We start from the raw sequence: 24,849 nt of genomic DNA on the forward strand, positions 1-24,849 counted from the left end.
TGGAGCCCAGAGTAGAGGGTGGGTCTGGGCTCCCCGCCCCTCCCCTCCCAATCACTGAGACTGGGAGACAACAGAGACTGTGCGAGGGAGGATAACTTCTCCTGACCTCCCTTGCTGGCTTATGTTGAAAATGGGTCAGTAGGCTGTGACCCTTGCCTCTAGAGAGAGAAGGGCTATGTGGAGGGTCACAGTGAGCCTCTGAGGCTAGCGTAATCCACCAGGAAGCACAGGACCCACTGAGACAAAGTTGGAGCTTTATCACAGTGGCTATTAAAAAAAGAAAGGGGAAAAAAACCAGTGAGCACAAAGAGAGACAAAATAGATGTTTGAACCTAATTCTGGAACAGTTTGCCTAGCCCTAGTTAATACTCATCTTGTGATTCACTAGCACAACACCATCCAGTTTGATTTGTGCAGGGCCTCTCTGTTTAATGACCCTTCTCCCTGAGATCATATCTTCAGACTCTGCCAGTTCACAAGCATTGCAAGCCAACCCAGCAACAGTCTGAGCCCATGAGATGAGATTTAGGGATTACCCAAATATATAAGGAAGCCATTTAAAGAAATGTGACGCTGTATTGCAGCTTCATAGATGAAGAATGTATAATTAAATTAGATACAAGGAAAGGGTTTAGCTGCATACCATAAATATTATTTTGGATTCCTGCTTCAGGAACAAAAATGAATATTGAGTTTCCTTTTAAAAATATATTTGTGTTCTGTTGATTTAAAATCTGTGTAGGTACTTATATGGCCACATCATTATACTATGTGAGTATAATTAAAAAACAAGATAAGTCAATTAAACAAAACTGAAATTAATTTTCACCCTCCATCTTTTATTTTAATGTCCATTTGTAAGAAAATAAAAACAAAAACAACTTCACTTATTTAGGGAAATACATTAGGAGTGAAATTCTGGTCCAACTGAAGTTAATGGAAGTTTTGCTCAGTAGTTTGTTCAATAGCACCATGGCTCCTTTCTCGGAGGAAATCATTCAGACTTAAATATCTTAGGTGACGTGGCCAGTTGACTCAGAATGGCAGTTTTTTTTAATGCAAGATATTCTTCATCCAAGACACCGTTGGCTTTGCACTTGGCTGACCTATTAATCAGAAAATCAGCCAGTCTGGCCAGAGGAACTACCCCCCCAATTACTGCAGGGCTCAAGCTGAGAAGAGCCAAGCCAATGTGAGAGGAAACAATGTAAATTAGGCTTTTCACTCCAAATCAACTCAAGGACAAAACCTGGCCTAACTGTAGCATAGGCTAACTGCCACAAAGGGTTCCGAAACCTAGAAGAGAGCTAGCAGATAGCAAAATGTAGAAGGATTTCTGAAAATGGGGAATCATTTCTTCTTGTTTGTAACATTTTTAATAGACACACATTTTAAAAATCTCCACAGTGGTTCAACTGAAATCAAGAGCCACAGACCCTTTTTTCATACATGATACAGTGTACCAATTAAATATGTCTGATGCCCTCTCATGAACTCGAGTGGCCATGAATATCAAAGGTTATATCCATGCTGAAGACTGTGGTGTCTGTATGTGTGCACCATTCAGGTTCATTGCAGTAATATCAATTAGCCATCTACGCATGCTTAGAGTCCACAGACATCAGAAGAGATGTCCTTATTAGACATATGGCCATGGATATTGGAGGGAAATGCAGCATGTGACCTGAATCTCTTTCTAAGGGTGAGTTGGAAATTTGGCACTATTCTAATACCCATAGAACCGGTACTACAGAACTCAAGAAACATGAGTCTCAATTAGATTCCAAAGCCATTGCCCACCAAACCATGAGTTTTACACCACCTTTGTTCTCTCTCTCTCTCTCTCTCTAAGAATTAAGAGGCTCCTCATCGTGGCATGGCACCATGAGCATCGTGGTAGCTGAGAATTCTGAATATTGTAAAAAAGTGGAAATGCTTTGAATTAACGCAGTGGATATTCCACTTACGACAACCAGCTTCATCCGTGTCATCCGCACAGTCCCTTGCTCCATCGCACCTCCAGTCTGCAGGAATACAACGGCCATTCCCGCAGCGGAACTGCCCACTCTCACACCCTGCAACCAAACAGCAAATCAAGAAGCTTGGTTATAGCGTCATATCAGAACAAATATGGGAGACTGTTCCCATCAACAGTTCATGGACACATTGAGAACAATCATTTTAAACACATTTTTTCAGATAAAACCGTAGGCCAAATTCCACATTCAGTTATACCCATGCAAGCCCACTGAACTTCCATAAGGTTGCCCTGATGTAAGAGAGAGCAGAATTTGACCCAACATTCAAGTGTAATAACTCTTAATATAGAAGGCTACTCCTATCTAGCCTGTTGTATAGTCTCCTTCAATAGTCTACTTTAATAGTCAAACAAAAGCGTAAAAGGAAAAAAAAAGGAAAGGTTTGTCAGGTATGGAAGCCCACCCCTTTTTAGTTCCTGAGTATTTAAGAAAAATACAAAAAACACACAAATTCAGAGTTAAACCATTTGGCTGCTGTGGAAATCTCATTTTGCCAGCCCTGTACTGGTATCTGGCTTCAAAACATGGATACAGATTTTTTTTTAAATAAAAAAAAAATATAAAGTCCATCTCTCTGCAGTACAGGGAAAAACAGATATCCAATGAACATCTTAGTAACTTTTTTTAAAACAAGAATCTGAGCTTTAAAACTCTCTCACTGATCAAAATCTGACCTGCTGTCAATCAGACTCTAAAAGCCACCACCCTATTTGCTTGTCAGTGGATTGAGGACCTGATCAGATGGTTCTTGCTCTCATGTGTGAGGATAGCAGGATCAGGCCCTTACCAAACATGTCTAGTGAAGTCCCTTGATGCCATAAGAGAATGAAATACACTGTTTATAGTCACTAGGGGAAACATGATCTAAATCACAGGGGAGAGGAGGTGAACATTTAGCCAATTTTCTAGTCCCCAAAACTGAGAAATTGTACTTCTTAATTAGTTTCACAAAATTCTATTTCACATAGCCTCAGTCAGCACCCTGAAGAAAATACTGAAAGAACAGATCAACTCTTAGAACTAAGAAAAAGCAATTTCCTGTTAATTAATAATCAAGTGATGAAATTACCATTCAATTATTTTAAGTGACTTGTCCAAAGGAGATAACTTTAGTAAATATAAAGCACAGATACCTACTCTTGAATTCACAATGACATAAATAAACAAATGTGTTACCCTAATTTTCATGTAAAACTAGACATACCAACACAGTCACATAAGCACAGTTAAGTGATGTATTCCTAAGGGATATAAGCAAGCTACTTTATGCAAGGAATGTTCAAATCTGATTGTCTGGTAGTGACATCCTGATTTATAATGTATCCTGCAAATGGTCAAAAATTGCACTCGGATAAATGGTGGTACCGAGTGGTACAGGAGTATGTACACCCAAATACCTTCTATAGACTAATGTACGATGGTGGTTGGTGGTGCAGGTCTGGGGTTGGTGGTGCAGGTCTCTTATCAACTACCTTTAAAACACAACAACCTCCCTTGCAAAAATGCCCTGAAAGAATGTACAAGTTCATCCTGGAATCCCAGACCCTCTCACTAAATTCTGCCCTACAAGACAACATTTCAATTTGAGACTCTTAGGGCCTTTTTAAAGTTTAACTGTTAAACACAGCATATATTAAACAATTTATCAATTAGAACTATTATTGGAAGTAAAACAATCTGTTTCTACATTTATTGCATCAGTAGCATCCAAGAATACAAGAATCCTAATAGCACCTGACTGAAAAAGAAATTACAATACAGAGTTTAATCAACATCCAAAGGGTTTCAGGTTTCTAAATGGGAAAAGTATATGCTTAAAAACAAACAGAGTGGGAAATAATTTCATTGTATATTATGCCATTAGTTTCAAATAATTAACCAGCAAATGTTAAGCATTGTCTATAATACTAATATTTTCTTTTGCCTTTCTTCTATGAAGTTATTAAACATATCCTTATGATGACATAAAATGAACACAGGTTACACTTTTTGCATTATAAATACAGCAGTCTTCATACAGTATAAAAAACTGTAATTGAATGTTAACAGAGTATTTGCAAACCAACCAGTTCTTTTACACTCTGTAATACTTTTAAAAATTATAGTTCGAATCACTCAGAACTACAAACAGTAAGTGCTGTACCAATGCCCATTTATACAATTCATCAGCAGACCTATTATAATTCATTTAATTATGGTATCAGTCTTTTCAAATGTAATCTTCCATGCTTGCTTATTTCTCCTTGAAGGCTAAGGTTCTGAAATAACTTTTCAAAATAGCAAAACAAACTGATGCTTCACATATCATTGCTTTGTATCCTCTCAGTACAAAAGTACTAGTACATTAGATAGTACAAAATGATTGTTTATTTAATAAAAAGGCAGAGGGCTCTGGTTGAAAATAAATTACGGGTGATAAAGAGGTAACAGTAATCTGCAGGTTCAAAGACATTTCTCAAGAAGGTTTTAAAAGGTATGTGTTGTTTTTTTCAAACTGTGATCAAAAGAAATCCTGGCCATCAAAAGAAGGAAGTATGCAGAGTATACACAATTATTGAATCCATTGCTAGAAATGTCCACCATCCAAAAAAAAAAATTAACAGTAAAATGACTGATTAAATGAATAAAAATCATATCAGAAATAACTCCAAGTGACAACCCATAGAAACATGCCCCTTGTTTCAAAATAGAAACTGACATCATCTACTAAAACCAGCTTCTGAAGGCTTTGTAATAGTTTGTGTTCAAGGACTGAACTGATGTAAGAGGCAATAACCCTTGTTAAACTGAAGTATTAATTTGGGGACATATTCGGGAACCATTACTCACAACGAATAGCACTTACTCTCATGAGTAGTCCATCAAAGTGAACAGGACTACTTGCATTAGTAAGTGCTATGCCACATAGCAGAATGGATGCAGAATCTATTGCTCTACACTAGGAGGGAGATGTTAGAAGATAAGGGGTGTCCTCTTGTTAACTGACATTAAGTGGAAGACTGGATTCACTGAGGGGTTAGTAACTACTGACATCCTATTGTATCAAAGAGTTTCTTTTTAGTAAGTGCCTTTTTTAAATGGTAAGGCAGTTCATAAATTAGTCCGTGACTGCCAAAAAATTAATATTAATGAGCTAATTTTAGTAGAAATGCTGATTTACCATGGCAATGCTGATAAAGTCAGACACTATTTTCAGGCAAACAGAATCCTGTTAGCAAGATTCCTGCAGGAAATCTTGTTGGGTTTAAAAATACACACTCAATCATTAAAATTTAGTCTTTATTGTCTTCCTTCATATTTCCTAAGATGAAGTGTCTAGGTGGCTTTTGAAAGTTCAAAATCTAGAGAATTATTTTTCCTTGCTTTAATTTGATTATATTTTTTTACCCAGGGAACTGTGATGAAACTATCACTCAAATACAGACCAAAAAGACAGATGGTAAGATTTTGTGAATCCCAGAAGAACCCATGTAAAGTAGAGTCCAAGGTTATTGTTGTTTTTTAAATAGTATGGCTTCTAACTTTTCACAAATTGATGAATGCCTGTTTCAATTTTTAGGGGTTCAAGAAAGCAACTGGAAAAAAAATCCACTTTCTTATAAGGCAATATTGCACTCAAGAATCCAGCCCATAGCTTAAAATGTATCCCTTGGGAAATATACAGAGAAAGTACTGTTCCTGAGGTTTCTGCTAGACTTGCTGTCTCTGGTCCTTAAGCTACAACTGCTGCTGCACCTTCTGTAGCAGTGTCTGGGATTCTCTTGTAATAGTCTCCTGAGTAAAGAGGTCTGGGATTCACAATCCACTTAGGTCAAAACAGAAAAGGTCAATTTCCATGGCACAAAGTAAGCTACTTGTACAAAAGATAATGCAGGATTATGACTTTCTATTAGAAAGCATCATAGAGTGATCCTGTGAGGAGCAAAAGATTTGGGAGCAAATTATGAACCAAGCAAAATACTTATAACCACGGCATAGTGATCCTGGCCTATAATTCAATATTAAAAGATAAAACTATAGATGCAGAATATCAAGCCTTACACTGCCACAATACCACACCTGGATAGCTGTATTATTCAATGCAATTGTTCCCCAAGACAATTTAGGGCAAAATTTTCATTTATATCAGTGTAAATCTGGAGTAATCACCTTTGTCTTTAATGGAGTTATTCTAGATTTACACTGTTGAAACAGATAGAGAATTTGGTCCATTGACTGCATGGGGTTAAAATGAAGCTGATGCTAAATACAGACCCAGTGACCCCCTGAGAACTGTAGTAAAGCTCCATTCACCAGCTCATAGACACTATCCAATGCCACACTAGGCCATGTGGAACTCTGCCAGGTGGCAGTGCGTGAGGGTAGCGCAAAGCCCTTTCAGCACAGAGTGATTTTGGAAGCTGGAGGCTATCTTTAATTTGTAGGTTCAGATCCCTTATGGATTTTCAGCATAAAGGCAGTTTGTTAGGACTTTCCTATTCCTATGCTATATTTGACCCATATTCATATTTGATTCATACTCAATCCTAATATATATTTGGATAAATATTTAGATTGAAATCTAAAGTCTAAATTCAAACCTTCTACATTCAAGCCCAAATGTGATGCACAGTGCGCACGCTAAATTGAAATTTGGAAAAAGCTGTCCAGGGAGGTAACCAAATGCTGACTTACAAGAAAGACATAGGATCTGATCCGGACCTGAAGCCTTAGAGCAGGGGTAGACAACCTATGATACGTGCGCCAAAGGCGGCACGCGAGCTGATTTTCAGTGGCACTCACACTGCCCAGTTCCTGGCCACCAGTCCGGGGGGCTCTGCATTTTAATTTAATTTTAAATGAAGCTTCTTAAACATTTTAAAAACTTTATTTATTTTACATACAACAGTTTAGTTATATATTATAGGCTTATAGAAAGAGACCTTCTAAAAACGTTAAAACGTATTACTGGCATGTGAAACCTTAAATTAGAGTGAATAAATGAAGACTGGCATACCTCTTCTGAAAGGTTGCTGACCCCTGCCTTAGAGTTTGTATTCAAGGAGGTAGACTAGATATTTTTATTCACCTTCTTTCACATAATAAAGGAACAAGGAAAACTCCACATGAATTCCAAGAAAGAAGCAAGCATAAATCAGCTAAGACCCTTTGCTTGCTTTTCTTCCACCACAAGAACCCACTCACAGATCACATACTGATGCAAGCTTTCTAACATGACACCAGACTGCTTTTTCCCACAAAAAGAAAACTGCACATTAAATAATTAAGATACTCCTATTTCAAAAAAAAAATCATGTAAATTTAAACCTTAGTTTATTTAAAATTATTTGGTGTACTAGTAATAGTAAACTGGCAGATTCTAGGTCTCATTTCCTAATGAGGTTGCACTTCCCAGCCAACCTAACAATTTTAATTGATTGAAAAATGTTATTTATATAGGCCTCTCAAGTGCTAGCATGCTTAGCCCCAGCCTAGGACTACTGTTATGACTGCTCAGAGGACAACATTTCCCAAGAAACCCTGTTCTTGTGGCTCTCAAGGAGAGATTGGAAGGGAACTGTCCTGAACCATGGACAAGGTTCCCTCTGTAGTGAGGGAATGAGGGATGTTCCAGCCCATCCTGCTCACAGACCACCAGTCTCTGGCCGTAAACAGCCAGCAGTATAAGTGGTGTCCTCCTCCATGATCACATCCCCTGTTCAATTGTCAGGGTTCCTGGAATGGGGAAATAGTGGCCCAGGAAGGTTTCCCACCTAACTTTAAAGAGCAAGTGCACCCCGCTATAGTCTCCATTTGTAAAATATATAAAGGTCGGTGACTACGTACTAAATGATGTTAAATATTAGTATTGTGTTGCTAATTAAAGTGATAAGAAACATGCAGAAGAAGCAAATAGAGTAGATCATAATGAGAAACAAAGAGGTACCTGCCAAAATTATGCTGTTAAATTCCACATTTATACATTAAATTGATATTTCATTGCAATAATAAATCAACACAAATTAAATACTCTATCAAATAATGCATGGGTGTTAAAGGCAAATTATTCAAACAAAAAATCATGTTAAAACAAAATGTTAAAAAACCTTTCAGCCATATTATTGTGCTTTGTTATTAAAGGACACGTCTTACAGATTACCTTTGGACAGCAAGCTCTTTGGGGCAGGAAACACGTCTTCCTAGACTGAATATCTGGAAACTGCCATTTATTTTACAGTGCTGGATTAGTGATTTAAATAAATTAATTAAATAAATGACAGTATCATTGTAGAAGAATCTTTAGGTGCGTATCTGAGCCTAACTTGCACTCCACACTGCTCCCTCTTCTGGCAGATCTGCACATACAAATGAGGCTGTGGGTTAGGTTTTCCTTTAAGGGAGTATCCCAGGAAATACGTAGAGCAGGGAGCTGTGCTGATTGGGAGCCGGAGCTATGAAATGAGGGTATGAGGGCTTCTAAGAAGAGCAGCAGTAGTTTTGTACCTGCGGACTCCAATCATGGACTAGCACCCCATTGTGCTAGGCGCTGTACAAAAAGAGAATAAAGATGGTCCTTGCTCCAAAGAGCTTACAATCTAAGTATAGAAGGTGTTGTGCTTCCAGTTCCCCACCGTCCAAGATCAACAACCAAGGAATGCCACATGCATGTTGTGTTACGTCTTTCACTTCCCTAAAAGGCATTCTGCCATAACTTGCAAGTTCACTACACTAAGTGATAGTATACATGAATCAGGTATTCAGCACTGCTGGTATATATAATTTATAAATGGTAGAATTACACACAGGATATGTAGGGTGACCATACATTTTGGCCAGGACAGTCCCTTTATTAGGCCCTGTCCCGGCAATCCCGACTTTTTTTTTTTTTTTTGAGAAAACTGGGCATTTGTCCCATTTGCTCTTGTCAACTGCTCGGTCCAGCCTGGGAGCATCCTGTTTTTCCTTTGAGAAAATATGGTCACCCTAAGGATAGGTAAAATGTCAGCAAATACATGTGCATGTGTTGATTGTATTGTCAGACCATGCAGATCTAGATGAATACTGTTAGTCACTCCTGCAACACTAACCACAGTTACCATTGGGGTTTAAAGGGAGAGTAAACCTATCCTGCAGAAAGTCCAAGAATAAACCAGGTGAAAGAAATACTCATCCAGGAGAGCTTTGCAGAGTTTGCCCCACAGAATGAACAGATTTCCATCCAGAAATCTATGTAGATTTGTGGGGAATATGTGGATTCTTGGAGCAGAAACCCCTTTGGTTTTGCTAAGAAGTATGGTAAACCCGACCTTTACCCCATCGATTTGGCACCAATTCTGCAAGGTTCTCTTTGCTGTGTTTTCCTACCAAATGGCCCCCTCTCATGGGTTTTTCTGAAGGGAGGAGCGGGGCTTGGTTTCACACATATCGTCTCCAACGGTCTCATTCCCAAATTACAGCTAGTATAGGCATGTTATATGCCTGACCAATATGTACTGTAACTGAGTGAAATTAGGGTTATATAGGACTCACTGAAGTGAATGACATATCACAATATAGCTCTCTCATTCTGTTAAGGCACTTGGGCCGCACCTCACCTCAGTCCAGAAAGAGTACAATCTGACTTTCAGAACACTGGAAAACATTCCACATGACATTTGGCCTAAGCAATTTCCATTCTGTTTTGCTCTCTTGTACACAGTGTTCTGACACAGTAAATTAAAATGAGTATTTCCAGCATTCATGAATTGTGCTTGGATAATTAGTTATATATCTGTAAAGACAGCAAAATGCCTAAATATATAGTGACTGGAATCTATTTGCATTTGGATCTCAAACCCTTATTTAAAAAAGCCACATGATGTCTCAGAGTGATGAATTTTGCATTTACACCTAGGAAATCTGCTCCTTATTGATATATAGCATGGGAAACACACATGCACTATTTTTTCCAGCTAATGTGGGGAATGTGTTGCACTTGTTACATTCTCTTTTCCATTTGCTACTTGAATACTACAGAATTAGGAAAATAAGGAGGACTGTAGTTGTGGAATAAAGCTATACAATATGATCTGAAGGCAAAGCAAGATTTGGACACTTCAGAAATTACTCAGACTTCTGAGACAGAGGTCATATGCTGTGAAAAGAAAGATTTAACTTGAAAAGCAAAGGGTCCAATTCTCCACTAACCCTACCTTCGGCTGGATGTCAAGCTACCCAATCTTAATTGTGGGACCTTCTCAAAATTAAGCAGAAAGCCAATGGTGAAGGCTTTTTTATATCTTGCCAAATTGCAGAAAATGTCATTTCTTGCCCGTCTCCCTCCCAAAAAAACTGTGATGATTCCACACAAATAAGTCAAATAATTTGATTTGATATTACTAAATCTGATATCAGCTGTGAATATTTGTGGGAGGAGGGGATGCAAGGGGGGAAGGAGGATAATAGGAGGGGGAAATTTGTTTCATCTCTTATTTGTACATTTCTTTCCATGAGCCCACCTGGCTATGCAGAGACTGCTCCCATCTCAGATATTACTTCCATCTCAGGTGTCTCTAGGCTATGATACCTGTTTTGATTTTAGACAATCAGCTTCCCTGCCCCTTTGAGAAGGCCAAATCCTGTCCTTTCCCCAATGGACACCAAACTGAAAGCCTTGGGCAAGCACGGAATTTGCGCCTTCCTCCTCCTCCCCACAAGAAGCCCCACTGGTCTGACTACAGCTTCCCCTCCTCCCTCCACTCCCCCCCAAAAAATTATAGAAGTCAAACTACACCTATGCTTCCCCCCGTCATGGTTTCCATAAGGAGTTGCACTGAATGTGTCTATACACTCAGAAGGGACCCCAGGATCCTATTTTTGTTAATTCTTATTTTACTCAGGTGTTCTTAATGTAATGCCTCTTGGATATACAAAAGCAAAAGTGTACATCATGCATGGTAAATTCAGAAGTACAGTGTTTCAGAGAGGACAACGTCAGGTTTGTATAGTTTCCTCTATTGGAACAGGTTAGCAAAAAGTACTGTGTACTCGCAGTACAAAAAAAGGATTTCTATCAAGGCATGTAGGGGACAAGATCCTCTGTTAGTGTAAATCAGCATAGCTCCATTGAAGTCAGTGGAGTGAGGCCAATATACACCACCAGAGGACTAGGGTATATTCTGCATTACTAGATGCTGGATTCCAAAAAATATTGTGCATATTTTGCATCTGTGTGTGCACATGCAACCCATACACACCTTCAGCAACTAAATCTGAAATGAGAATATACACAACACACACTTACTGTATCTATGTGGAAGGAAAACTTCAGTAAAAAATGTCATCTTAATAACATTAATATGCAAACTCTTTTAACAATTAGAATATAGTCATTTTATGTATATCAAACTATAACCTTTTTATTTTCCAGTTATTGTAAGACAGTCATAAAGGGGCGGCTATAGATTCATTTCTGCGAATGCCTTTTACGTAAATCCTAGAATTAAAGAAATTCAGGATTTTAATCTACTGAAACTAAGCAGAAAAGCTTTCCTGCAAAGAAAAAAAAAAAAGAGTTCAACTCTCCTAAGGACATGAAGTTCAAAGGAATGACACTGTAAATGCCTCCTAGCAACATTCAAGATATTCATAATCCTCATCCTCTAACTTCACTTAGCTCTTTTAACTGAAAAATTCTACAAATGCAAATAGCCTGTTAAAAATAGAAAACTTTTAAAATTAATTTCCTAACAAATCTATTTATTTTTCATTTTCTCCACATATGAATTTGAACTAATAATATGGGGAACAAGCTCTTGGTTTTCAGACAAGTCATAAATGAACCATTTAACCCGTAAGAGATCAACTACCAAAACAATCCAACTTTTAAATAAAGCTCATATGTTCGAATAAAGTGTTAAGCTACCTGGATATTATTTATCACCGATTCCAATAATACTGAAAAATTAAGATTTTTTTTACAAGTTTAGGTCACGCTTAATCAGCAATGCCAATACTAAATGTGAAAAAAGCTTTCTAACAATTAAAAATAAATCATATTATGCTGTGTATATGCATGGGTATACACATAGCATGGGTTCATATTCTTATCTTCCTTTTGATCTTACTACACTTCTATATTCATTTTAAAAGTATCATGATGAAGTTTTCTTTAAAAATCCACTGCTTGTTTCTACCAATGAACTAAAAAAAAACCTCAGCAAATCTGTATCACCCTCATCCTTTAAGAGAGCAGAAATAAGAAATAATCTTTATTAATGTGGGCTTAATGTAATAGGTAGATGACCTAAATGTAAAAGGTAAAGTTTCCCATTACTTCTAAAGTATACATCCCTTAACCATATAGGACATGTGCCTGCGCCCATCAAAGGAAGTTTCCCCTATTCTTCAACAAAAAAGAGGCTCAAAACAAAGAGAACCTGTCATGAATCTATCTTTACAAACTCTTTCTTTATTATAAATGTTTATTAAAAGTACTTTTAAAGGTGTCCAGTATAAAATTATTGTACTCTTATTTTACAAAATTTATTTTGTGATTACCTTTAAAGAGTCAGAATTTTCGGTATTAACTACTAGCCTTTACAAAATGTCAATGGTTTCAGATACACTGTACGGAAATAAAATGTTCTGCACTAAATTGGATAATATTAACCAGTTGCCTTCACATTTGGTATCTTAATCCATATAAATCAGCTGTGATTGTATTAGCGGGATAAGTGAAGCACACACTGTGGATCTCTAGTGAAGCACACTCTGCTGAGCACACTCTACTATTGCTGTTCAAAATCTCCTTGTTGTGAAGCACATTAAATATGCAAAAATCTATTCTAATTGACTAAATTACATGAGGAGGAGGAAGAACAAGCAAACTGGAAGAAAGTAAAAGGCACCCTCAACTACTCACAAAAAGAAGCATCCCAAGCATTTTCATAAGAATGAAACTGGCTAATAGCCCCAAGGCTGCTACAGAATAACAATTGGGCAATGGGGGACCAAGTGTGAAAACCTCCACGAATTGGAAGTATTTACAACTGTATAGCATGTGGAAAACAATGATAAAACCCATGCTCAGATAACTCTGTGTCATGTGTAGTATACACCACTGGGAAATTCTGATGAATGCAGTTTCAAACTACAAAACCATCCTCAGGAAGCCACTTTTAGTTGAATGGTTTCGAGGTACTTTTAATAAACTTCCTATCCAATCAGCTGCTTGCTCTCAAAATTAAATCTCATGCTGCTGCCAGATTTAATTAAGTTGGATGCAATTAAGTTATCTATCCTAAGAGGTGATGAGTCCCAGCAGCTTCAGGTATCAGCCCCAAACAATGCTTTCCAAATGCACTAGGAAAGACAATCTTAAATAACTTGTTTTTAAAAATCCATTATATATTTCATTGCTATATTTAAGATGACACATAACATATAATAATTCAAAAAAATGCCTGTATTGACCCAACTTTATTGGGGAACATTCTCATAAATTCTTCAATGCAGGAAAAAATAAATTGTAGGTGTTAGTTAAATGCAAGTTGTAAGTGCACATAACAAAAGATACTTCTCTCTCCCCACAGCACATCCACATATCTATGGTCAAATCCGGCTTGCCTTTACCACTCAAATAGTACCACTGTAACTAATGGAACTGCCCAGGCAAGTACGGCAAATTGGGTTTGGCCCCTATGTTCTGTTTTCTAGAAAATTATTTGTTTGTTCCTTAATTTAGACACTGCTCACTGAAGTAAATGGCAAAACTCTTACTGATTTCAGCAGGAGCAGAAGCAGGCCATAAGGATTTAAATTATGCTGATCTTTGCCTCAAGCATTTACCCAAGTAAAATCCTTGGATCCTGTCCTGCTGCCCTTTTTCACGAAGCCCAATGCAACTACTCACAAAAATAAGGAATGCAGGATTGGACCCCCTTATCTGCCCAGTTTTTAATCATTCCACTCATCTTTTGAAAGAAACACACCCATTGCTGTAGACAGTCTATATGCAGACAAAAGAAAACACTGGCTTCAACAGGAGTTTGGCCCAGGTAAGGACTGAAGACTGGAACTATATAAACTATATGGGCAAAAGCAAGTTTTACCAGTAGGAGCTGTGTCTACACTGGGAGGGTGTGCTCGTGTAAATATAGTGGTATAGCTGCTTTAGCTATACTGGGCATAGCGCTACTGGCTAACCTTTTCTGGTGTAGACCTGGCCTCAATTTTAATTTTCTTCTCACACGGTCTCAAATCTGGGCTCTAGCATAAGCCCAACAGCACTGCAGTCCGTGCCCCACAAACCAAGTCAGCTGACCCGGACCAGTCGCAGCCGTGCCACGGGTGTTTTATTTCGGTGTAGATATACTCTTACTTTACTCTTTATGCACAATTAGTAGTTCTATGGAAGTCAATGTGACTATTCCCAGTGAATAAATTAAGCATCTGGATAAGTTTTTTCAGTATCGTGGCCTTAGTGTGGTGGTAACCAGGCCAACTTTTCTATCAGACTAGGCATGGTAGCACTGATCAGTTTACAGTCTAACTTGCCAGAAACGGTGCTTGTGATTTATTGCTAACTAACCCGCCAATAGGATCATTTAAACAGGAAAAAAAAGGTGAAGTGTTGGGGGCAAAACAGATATGTGACCTTTATCACTAATAGGTATGATACTTAGCTGTCATAAGTCATCTGTTTTCAAATTTTGCTATTGCCATTGTTTACCTCAGCGTGTTTAATTATTTGTAAATTATCAAAGTGCCTGTTTCTTCCCCAAATTGATGTCCAAATTCCTAAAGCACTTCAGGCATTTAAGTTTTGATACATTTGCCACACCCAAACTAGGTCAGAAGGGTCATAGCAATTTTTTATTTCCACTATTAGACAGCCATTTCTATATACTAGACTGCATTAGTCACAGTACAAATCCCATAGCAGGAGATAACTCCCTAGCAAGTGCTCAGGGAGTTTGTTGTCCTCCTCACTCAGACAAAACTGACACTGAAGAAATGGGCTTTTTGCCTGATCAAGGAAGACAGAATAGGCCCCTCGACGCGTATCTGAGATTCAATTCAGATTTCCTGGTGTTCTGCCAGTTCACATTTGTCAACATGCAGGTTAATTACTACAGTGAATACCTTTCAAGTAGCCACAGAGGTAATGAAAAGAATATTAGTGCTTCAGTGCATTTACACAATATTTGGAGCTAAACTGGTTTTAAATGGTGAAGTGGGCCAGGTTTTTAAAGGGCGCCCTGGGGCTGGTTTGAAAAGAGAGAGGAAGGGCAGAATCTGAAAAACTAATAAAGAAAGCTCCTACAATCACAAGCAAGATGCCAGAAGCACGTCTGCTAATTTCAGACCAGTATGTACCCTATTCATTACAAGTGCAATAGTTTAAAAGCCTATTATACCTCATAAAAGTAAAAATGAATGCACAAATAGCCTTTTCATATGGCAAAAATGCCAATATTAGTTACAGTAGCATTCTTGTCATGGTTTTAAATCTTCCATCTTGTTTATTTTATCATATATTGGGCCCAATCCTGCAATCTTTGCTCAAAAGTAAACGCATGAGCAGCCCCCTTGAAGTCAAGTGCTATCCTTACACGAGAGAATTTTACCAAAGTATTCCCACTAGTGCTAACACTGGTTCCTTGCAGCTCTGATGGGAGCCCTCTGTAAGCAAGGCTCTGGGGGCTTACATGTTAGTTAAGCTTACTGAAGAGTAGGTTCAGCTGACACAGCATTAGTCATAGTTCCAGTCACAATTAAATCGAGCTCTCATTGGTGCTGACATGGTGGGAGCACCAAATGGAATTTTTTGGGTAAATTTTCCTATTTTAGGCATTCCTGAAGGGATTGTTCACATGAGTATAAGGCCCGATTCTGCAGCCCTTACTTCCCCAATCCGAAGGAGAATCACAAGAGTATATTGCAAGGGTTCTCAAACTGGGGGTCGGGACCCCTCAGGAGGTCGCGAGGTTATTACATGGGGCGGTCATGAACTGCCAGCCTCCTCCCCAAACCCCACTTTGCCTCCAGCATTTATAATGGTGTAAAGTATACAAAAAAGTGATTTTAATTTATAAGGGGGGGTCACACTCAAGGGCTTGCTATGTGAAAGGGGTCACCAGTACAGAAGTTTGAGAACCACTGGTTTATTTCCTTGATCAGTAAAAGTGCATCAAGGTTTTTTGAAGATAAAAATCACACCATAAGTGCTAGACATTATTATGATGATGATGATGATGATGATTCCTGCAACGTCTGTATATGATACAAATTGGTTTGTTCCAACCATGCTGCAAACCACAATAAAGGCCCCAATCCTGCAACTTGTAATATACAAGCAGACCCCCATACCCAAATACCATCTGGGGCTCCAGACTGGAATTTCGGTGCATATGTGTGGAACAAGGCCTACCCAAATATGGAAAAGAAAAAAAAAAAAAAAGTTAGAACATCAACTGTCTAAATCCATTTAGCTGAGGATCTGACCCCCTTGACGTTAAATAGGAGTGTATAACAATACAGTCAAATCAAATTCAAACCAACCAGATTATTACTGCTAAAATACAACTGTTCAGAAAACAAAATTAGTCTCAATTAACTCTTACATGTCTTTTTAAATCTAGAACAAAACAAAACTACTAATAATGATCCTTAGATCTCAAATCCAGTTTAAGAACTGCAAAACAAAGAAAAAATTAAAAAGCTTGATACCAACAGTAAAAGCTTATTGTGGAATCCGCAGAAAACTATCTATTCCATTCAACATTTCCATGTTTACTCATTAAGCTTCATTTTTTTTTAAAATCATTCCAAAAAATGTGCTAAGCTGGAGGAGCAAAAGCTAATTAATAAACTGAACATTCAGTACGAGAGTGGACTTCAGACCAGATCTCAATATGGTAAATTATTAAAAGAAATGTTTACCACCTACTTTTTAGTGTCTGGTTCGGATACTCCCTTCCCTTATGCTAGTGCACTTCAGGAGTAGCTCAGCTGAATCAATGCAATTAAACTAGTTTAAAGTGAGAGGAGAATCAAGCTGGAATTAGTTCAAGATATCTCGTAAGACTGAAAAAGGAAAACAAATCCATGATGCATCATTAAGAAGTTATATCAAGAAATATATTTTAGTTATACAGTATGACATTTCCATCCTTTAGTTGCCAGACTTAACGTAAACTATTAACAAGCAGATAATTGACTTATTTGGTTGCCATAGCTACTTAACCACAGTGACAATCTTAATATTAGCTAGTCTTTATACAGGTGTCAACCTGTAGAGAATTAATTAAGAAAAATCTTCTAAAAAGTGTTGTTTCTTTTTCAGCTTCCACTCAGAAGGTTATATTGTGCCATCATTTTTTAAGCAGAATTTAAAATGAAGAGAAATGGGGGTTCTGCATCTGTAATTCTGAACAGCTTTAACAGTTTTCCAGTCCTGAAACAGGTTTTGTTTTGTCCGATAAAAGTGAACAGTATTGGATGCAATATATCAAAGATGGAAGATATTGTTTCAAAAATGTGTGGGGAATGCTAAGCAAAACTTATTATTGGCAGTGAAACCCTGAAGTTCGTAATCAACTGACTTCTGTCATTTCCCTGAATAAAATACTGAAAGACCTACAGATTTGGCCCTAAATAACGAGAAGAAAAAACAAACACTAGTGATCTTTGATCTCCCAATAATCTAACAATGCAAAAGGCGTATACAGAGTAAAGGCTCAGAACAGCGTGATTGATTTCACGTCAATCCAGGAAGCCCAAAAAGAAAAGAATTAAAAGGCTTTAATGAAATTGCATTCTAACTTCCCACAACTTCTCCATCCCCCTTAACGAATCTTTGCTCATTTCCTGCAAAACACATGGCAGTAAATCTGGATTAAAGTGGGATTTCATTGCTCAAATTTCCAGTCAGATCAATATATAAAAGAAGGTTTTGGTATGCTTTATAGGAAGTGTTGCATACGCTGCACATCTATCTTAGCTCAGATCTTCTTGGATGTCCTGTCCCTGTTTGTCTTGACTCCTGCAGCTTAATTATTTACTGTAATTCTAGCAGTTGGTGAAGAATCTAAGTCTAACCAGGTGTCAGCTAATTACTGCTTTCAATTTTTAACTGAAATTTTGTTTTTTAATCCTGTTCTTCACTTTAAATGATTACTTAGCAAATTCCTGATATACTTCGCTGCCCAGGATATAGAAAAGGAGTAAATAATTAAAGAAAGATCAAGACAAGTACTAAAAGTAGATTACTCATTTTAAAAAAAAAACCTTACGAAAACAAATACTGACATTAAGTTCATAGAAATGTCACTTTTATCAATTAAAAGGTAAAAAGATTGTAATGTGTTTCACTGATGCGTATTTTTAATTTTCAAGCCATCAAACTGCCCCTCCCCAAATCAGAGGTCCCAGTCCTGGTCCCATTGAGGTCCGAGGGTATTCTGCTGTTGATTTCAGTCAGAGCAGATCAAGTCCAGCATTCCTTTTATAATGGTTCACTGACAGAGTACAAGAAAATTATACCAGTGCAGGATTTTGATAAACAGTTCAGCCTAAAGGTCCTCTCCCATATCTGCCTTTACCAGCAGTACAGACTGTAAATTGGATGTATTCATTTTCGTTTCAAAACACCTACTTGACTTTTTTTCCCCCTTAAGGCCCAAATCCTCCCTCCCCTATGTAAAACCTCAGAGTAGAGGTTTCACCGAGGGGCTCTATGCAAGGGACATAATCTTCTGCTCAGACGTCCTGGGCTTCTCCCCCTACACAGAATATAGATCGTAGATAGCAGTGCAAGCTTCACCGTGTAACCCTAGCAATATGTAGCACTTCTGGCTATAAGAACCATCCATGCCCATTTATTTCTTGGCCTCTTTTGTGAAACTATCAGCAAAAGCATCAATTCATGCCAAATGTGATTGTGGTTTCTGAGATGTGGACACCTATCCACCAGGATATGGACTGTGATCACCTATTAATTTTACAGAGGCCACTGTATATCCATAATGGTGTTAAGTATAGAAAAAAATTGTTTTTAATTTATAAGTGGGGGTTCGCACTGTGTAACCCTAGCAGATTCAGCCCTGGGTTGGATTTAAACCGGCAACCTGGAAGTGAACAGAGTTCACCTTTGTATTCTAGTATAATCCACTCTGCCATTGTATGCCCGTTTTACACTTTAGAAGGCTTTGAAATCACCACCTCCTTTTGAGAGAATATTTCTGTTGCCCAAAGTTGTTCACTACCATTGTTTGTTAAGGGATTTACTTTTCTACCATAACTCACTTAAACACAGGATGCATTTTCAGTTGTGCATGCCTGAGCAAACCCCAAATATTACTACTTTTTATATCACTTAGTGCTCACATTTGCACACAGAGATTTGTAATTGCTCACCTAAATATCCAATTTGTGGTTTGTACATGCAGGTACATGGGCCAATTTTAAACTTGCACAAAATGGAGATTGGCCAAAAAATTGTTAAAGAATGTGAATTCACCAATATACATAAAAGCTACAAATCTCAGTTTATCAGTTATGATGCCACTATGTAAGCCAACATCATTTTTTCATACATGTAGCAGAATTACATTTTTATTTTGAACAAATAAGCTTTAACATTTTAAGGTTTTGCAATCAAGCACTCAAAGACAGGAATTGTAGTATTACAGCTAAAGTTTCAACCTTAACTCTGTTCTGAGTACAGACTTAAAATAGTCTCTCCTAAAACCATTCCATATTATTTGTCAAATAACTCCTGAAGTTTATTTTAAACCCTTACATAAAGTAAATCATGGCTCATGCAGCAAAACTGAACTGTACAAGTGCAAAATTTCCAAATTTAAATTCTCCTGGATGGAAACTTGGCCCCACTTAAATTAACTGGAGTTTTCCCATTGCCTTTAATGGGGACACGATTTCTCCCCTTGCCTTTAAAATTACTCTACCAATTTGCTTCAAACTTGGCTTATTCCTTAGATTTCAATGATCTAAGGAATTGTGTTATCCACTATCAAAATTTTTGATCAGGTTATACTGGGAAGGATATATATTTTTCTCAATATACACATAAAATGGATGAATCAGATTTGTTAAAACTTTATAAAAAAACTTCACCTCTGGCCTGAGACCAGCCATGGAAAAATCTCAGCCCATGAGGATTTTGCTTCAGGAAATTATGAGTTACTGAAAAAGGAGGAATAGACTAAAAGTTGGAAATCAACTTAATTGTAGTGTGCATTTAGGCAGCTGTACACCTTTTAATATCCAGGGGATTTACAGACCAAACAAGTGTGTCCGTGTAAGGTGAAAGGATATCACCAGAAATGTTCACCTCTCCAGCATTATAAAGGTTTAGACCAATATCATGATATTACTTATTAACTATGGAAATGCAAAGCGCAGTTCTGCAATCATTGCTCACAGAAGTCCAGCTGACTTGGACTGGACTCTTAATCTGGTAAACTAGAGAGGATCTAGCCAAGATGCATGGAAAAAAAAAAAAAAAAGTCTTGTCATTTAATGCAATGCAGGGAAGAGTACTGAGGAAATGTAAAGATACAGACAAGAACAGATTCAAAGCAGTGATTTAAATGTTGATGTAAATTACACATGGGGTGAAATCCTGGCCCTACTGAAGTCAATGGGAATTTTGCAAAAAAACAGGCGAGAGTGATGATGTTTTGTAACTTGCAGTAGTTTGATATTGAGATGATGGAAAAATGAATGCAACTTACACACTGAGGAGACCGAAGTGGTGTAGCAGGAAAAATTGTTAACAGGAGCCTATCGGATAAAGTGGGAGCTCCACTACCTTACGCTTTTCTTCCTAAATCCTTGTCCTCCTCCTCCTTACGATGTATTTTACCTCATTTTGCTTATCAACTGAATGCCAAATACATGCTAGTTACTTTACTATTTATATATACTCATTTTCTGACAGATGTGTCGTCTCTTCTGAATTTGAACCAAAATAAGGCACTCCAGAAAAAAGTCATGTAGGAAGCTTAACTGATTTGCGATTAATTGAATATAGGTTACAAAAATGTTATTTAATAAAATCGGGTTTGTGTGATTTGGAGGTAAATTTGAGAGTCCAAAGAGGAATGTTCCTTCTAAGAAGGGAAAATAGGTTTCTTATTCATGGATAACCACTATATAGAGAAAACAAGAACACAGACAGAAAACATTATCTATGGAAAAAGAAAAGGAGTACTTGTGGCACCTTAGAGACTAACAAATTTATAATGCATCCGATGAAGTGAGCTGTAGCTCACGAAAGCTTATGCTCTAACAAATTTGTTAGTCTCTAAGGTGCCACAAGTACTCCTTTTCTTTTTGCGAATACAGACTAACACAGCTGCTACTCTGAAACCTGTCATTATCTATGGAAGTGAACTATTAAGAGCAGCAAGGTTTGAAACACCTACACTCCCAGGAACTAGAGGGTCACATTTTATCAGACTAGAGTCAGTCCTTCCATTAGTCCCATAATAAATACCAGATAAATGGAGTACTGTGTGAGTACGCAAATCCTTAAAGATTGCCAGGTTCTTTAGCAAATTCAGACATTTGCCTTGATGGTCTTAATCCAAATTTGCCCTTCACACACTGCTGTATACCGCAATGTCCACCCAAGATGTGGCTGCATTTCAGCAGTGCTGTACAGGTAGATGTCTGAAGTGCTTTGGGATTCTTCAAAATGAAATGCTATGATAATATAAAATATTGCTTATAAAATTCCACATAAAATGCTACTTTTGGAAACCACAGTGAGAGAACTTAAATTAGACAGATATGGACCCCATCTTGAAATCTTTACTCATGACAGTAATCCTAAGTAATAAAGACTGCTGGTATGAGTAACAGGTTGCAGGATCAGTTCCTATGCAACTTTGGGTGGTGAGAGGAGTCATTTTTTCCTCTCAGTTTATCCAATAGCATATTTAACAAAATTCAGGAGTCAGATTTGTCAAGGGAGAAGGCACAACACTGCTTAATATAGGCATAAACACTCAGATTAAGCTGAGTCTTCTTAGGTTTCTGGAAACATCCAGTTTCCACTCAGTACTCCCAAATTCAAAATTGCCAGTATTCAAAAATCATGAGTCATTCTTCAAAATATCATGAGACTGGATTAAAAATCCATTTTTACTTTAAAAAAAAAAAGTGTTTGAGGGTGGGGCTTCTAATTTTTGAGCCAATAGTGTATGTTTGGGTCATGTTTTCAAGTTTCTCTCTCTGCAACCACAAAGTCTACAATCATTTTCTTTTTTAATAATCACAGGATTCCAAGAACTAGAGTTTTAAGAAAAACACCAAATACTGTGAGACTTGGAATAAGAATCCCAAGAGTTGACAATACTACTTTAAGAGGTTTAACACAGGTATTACCATAGACTCTATTACTAACATTACATCATCTAATTAGCATAGTTATTCTGATCATTCTTACATCCAGCCCAGCAAAGTTCTTAACACCTGCCCTGCTTTTGGGTTCCAATTAAAGATTTTACCCTCACTTTACCAAATAATTGGTAAATTCATATTCACATCTACTATACATTTGTCATAAATTTTCTAAGGTGGCTGTAGAGCAAGGAAATACGTATTTAAGCCAGCACTGTAGCTTTAGTTCTATGCAGTGTAAATAAGAGTGCAAAGGAATTAGCTCTCTACCCAGTGTGACCTCTATGGCTGGACCTTTTGCAATGCTCCAGCTGTACATTAGCTATCTCCTAACTATTTTCCTGCTCAGAAAAGGGAGCTGCTAGCAGCATAATTACTTACTTGATTCCCTCTAAGGAGCTTACACTAAGAGTTGAGCAAAGAAAGCAGATTAACAATTTGAATACATCCACCTAACGCACACACATAAAACAGTGGGGCTACCAGGCCAATAGACGTGGCCCAGGAAATTCACTTCATCTCATCCTGCTGGAACAATAAGGGGTTTCATTTTAATTGTGGGGCAATTACATTGTGTGGGAGAGGGAAGGGGAGAGACAGGAAGAGATGGGCTGCAGTTACAGGGTGGGAGTGAGTGAGAGAGTGGAGATAGGACTCCTCCATCCCCAGCAGCCAGATCAGTACCAGAGTAGGCGGCGGCGCAGCCTATAGTGCTCAGCCTGCTCTGCCAGTCACATGCTCCCCAATGTAACCTAGCAACAGCAAAGCCCAGAGAAAAAGTTCTCTCTCTCCCAACTTCAAATCTGTGTCTGGGACTGAGGGAAGCTTATTGTGCTCCGGACTAAGCATCTGTTTCTTTATGAGACTCGTTTCTTATATAAAATACCGCATCTGTTACACATATAACAGACACGTACACGCTGCACATGCACAATCAGTGCAAATAAAAATAGCAAAGCCTGCGTCTGCCCAGCGGAACACATCTCGAGGTGCAACTTTGCCGAGGAGCTGGTTGCAAAATCAGCTCTTAGAAACTGGGGGAACTCACTCAGGCTGCTCACTTTGGGCTTCCAAACCACCTGCATTTGGCGCGTTGAGAGGGGTCGGCAGCACGGCCATAGACAGATCTTTATAGATGTTCTCCAGACTCCGGGGCCAAACAACATGTTTCAGTAGCAAGCGCCAGGGTTCGGCGATTGCCTTGCCTCGCTTTATGCACGGAGCCCTGGCCGGCCTCCTTGCGAGGAGCGCTCCCCCCCCCCCCCCGTTACAGGCTTCTCTCTCTCCATTGCACCTCCAGAAAATGAAAGCCCTGCGTGACTTTCCGCTGTGGATTTGCACCGCCTGAACGGCCCTGCCAACCGTAACCCTGGCGCAGCGACTGCTCCGCCGCAGGACTCTGACCCCTTCACTGGGTAAAGAACCACGCTGGGAGAAGCAAAGGTCGAAACCAGCCTGAGGAGGAGCGATGTCAGACAACGCCGGGCTCGCTTCTTACAGCCCCCGGGCTCGCTCTACTTTCCACTACAGCCTAAACAACTTCTGGGTAGAGTCACCTCCGGCTGCTCGAGCCCTGGGAGGAAGCCCCGGGGACGCAGCTCCCTTACAGCCCGGCAGCCACTGACCCTCTCTTCTCCCCCCTGGCGTTCCCGGAGGGCGCGGAAGAGCCCCGACTCCCACTCAGATTAGGCTGCAGTACGGCACTTACCTTGGCCACTAGCCTGCATGATGCATGCAGTGAATAATATGAGCACTTTGCAAGAAGCCGCTGCTCCTCCGTCCATCCTGTGGCGAGATCCCATGTGGGCTGGGATGCTCCAGCGCCCTAGAAAGCACGCTGCTGGGCTCAGGAAGGCTGCTCGGCCCTGCAACAGCGCAAGCCGCCTGGTGTCTTTTTCTGATCCCGCTAGTTGCAGACGAAACTCCCACCCTCCAGACATTGCATAAAGCTCTTTATACCCAGCAGCCCCGGAACTAGCATGGGGGAATCAGGCATTGCTCCAGGTCCCTGCAGCCACAGGCTGCCGTTGCCCCTCCTTCCGCGCGCACTTTGCCGGGTAGGAGGGATGCTTTCACACCAATGCACTCCAATGACTTTACATCACCGTGCTGCTGCTTTACAATACATTTGGGGCAGATCCAGGGTGATTTTAAATAGCAAACAGCATTTGATGCTCCTCAGACGCCAGTGTCCCAACTGACAAACTATATGCCCCACGCAAAGAAAAGGGGGTTAACAAAGGAGCCGTATAAAGGCTTTAGAACAAGTCATTACATTCAGACATTGGTTTAAAGTTTAAAACGCGGATTTAGTTGATTACTCCACAGAGAGACGCAGTCAATCACCTCTAAAACGCTGTTGAAATCTTGACGATCACAGAATGAATCTTATTTCTCCACCCGAGCCTTTCCTGGATTT

At 38.9% G+C, this 24,849-nt stretch overlaps 1 protein-coding gene across 1 annotated transcript in view; it reads right to left on the minus strand.

Moving 5' to 3' along the window:
* The window catches only part of LRP2 (LDL receptor related protein 2), a 185,660-nt gene extending 161,305 nt beyond the window's left edge, over positions 1 to 24,355 (minus strand). Inside the window, 2 exon segments of the mRNA XM_043505242.1 lie at positions 1,968 to 2,075; positions 24,139 to 24,355. Of these exon segments, the coding sequence (XP_043361177.1) occupies positions 1,968 to 2,075; positions 24,139 to 24,232 (202 nt within the window). The 5' untranslated portion in view covers positions 24,233 to 24,355.
* Between the last annotated feature and the right edge of the window lie 494 nt (positions 24,356 to 24,849).

This window comes from Dermochelys coriacea, chromosome 11 (genome assembly GCF_009764565.3).
Source record: "Dermochelys coriacea isolate rDerCor1 chromosome 11, rDerCor1.pri.v4, whole genome shotgun sequence".
Taxonomy (NCBI): Eukaryota; Metazoa; Chordata; order Testudines; family Dermochelyidae; genus Dermochelys; species Dermochelys coriacea.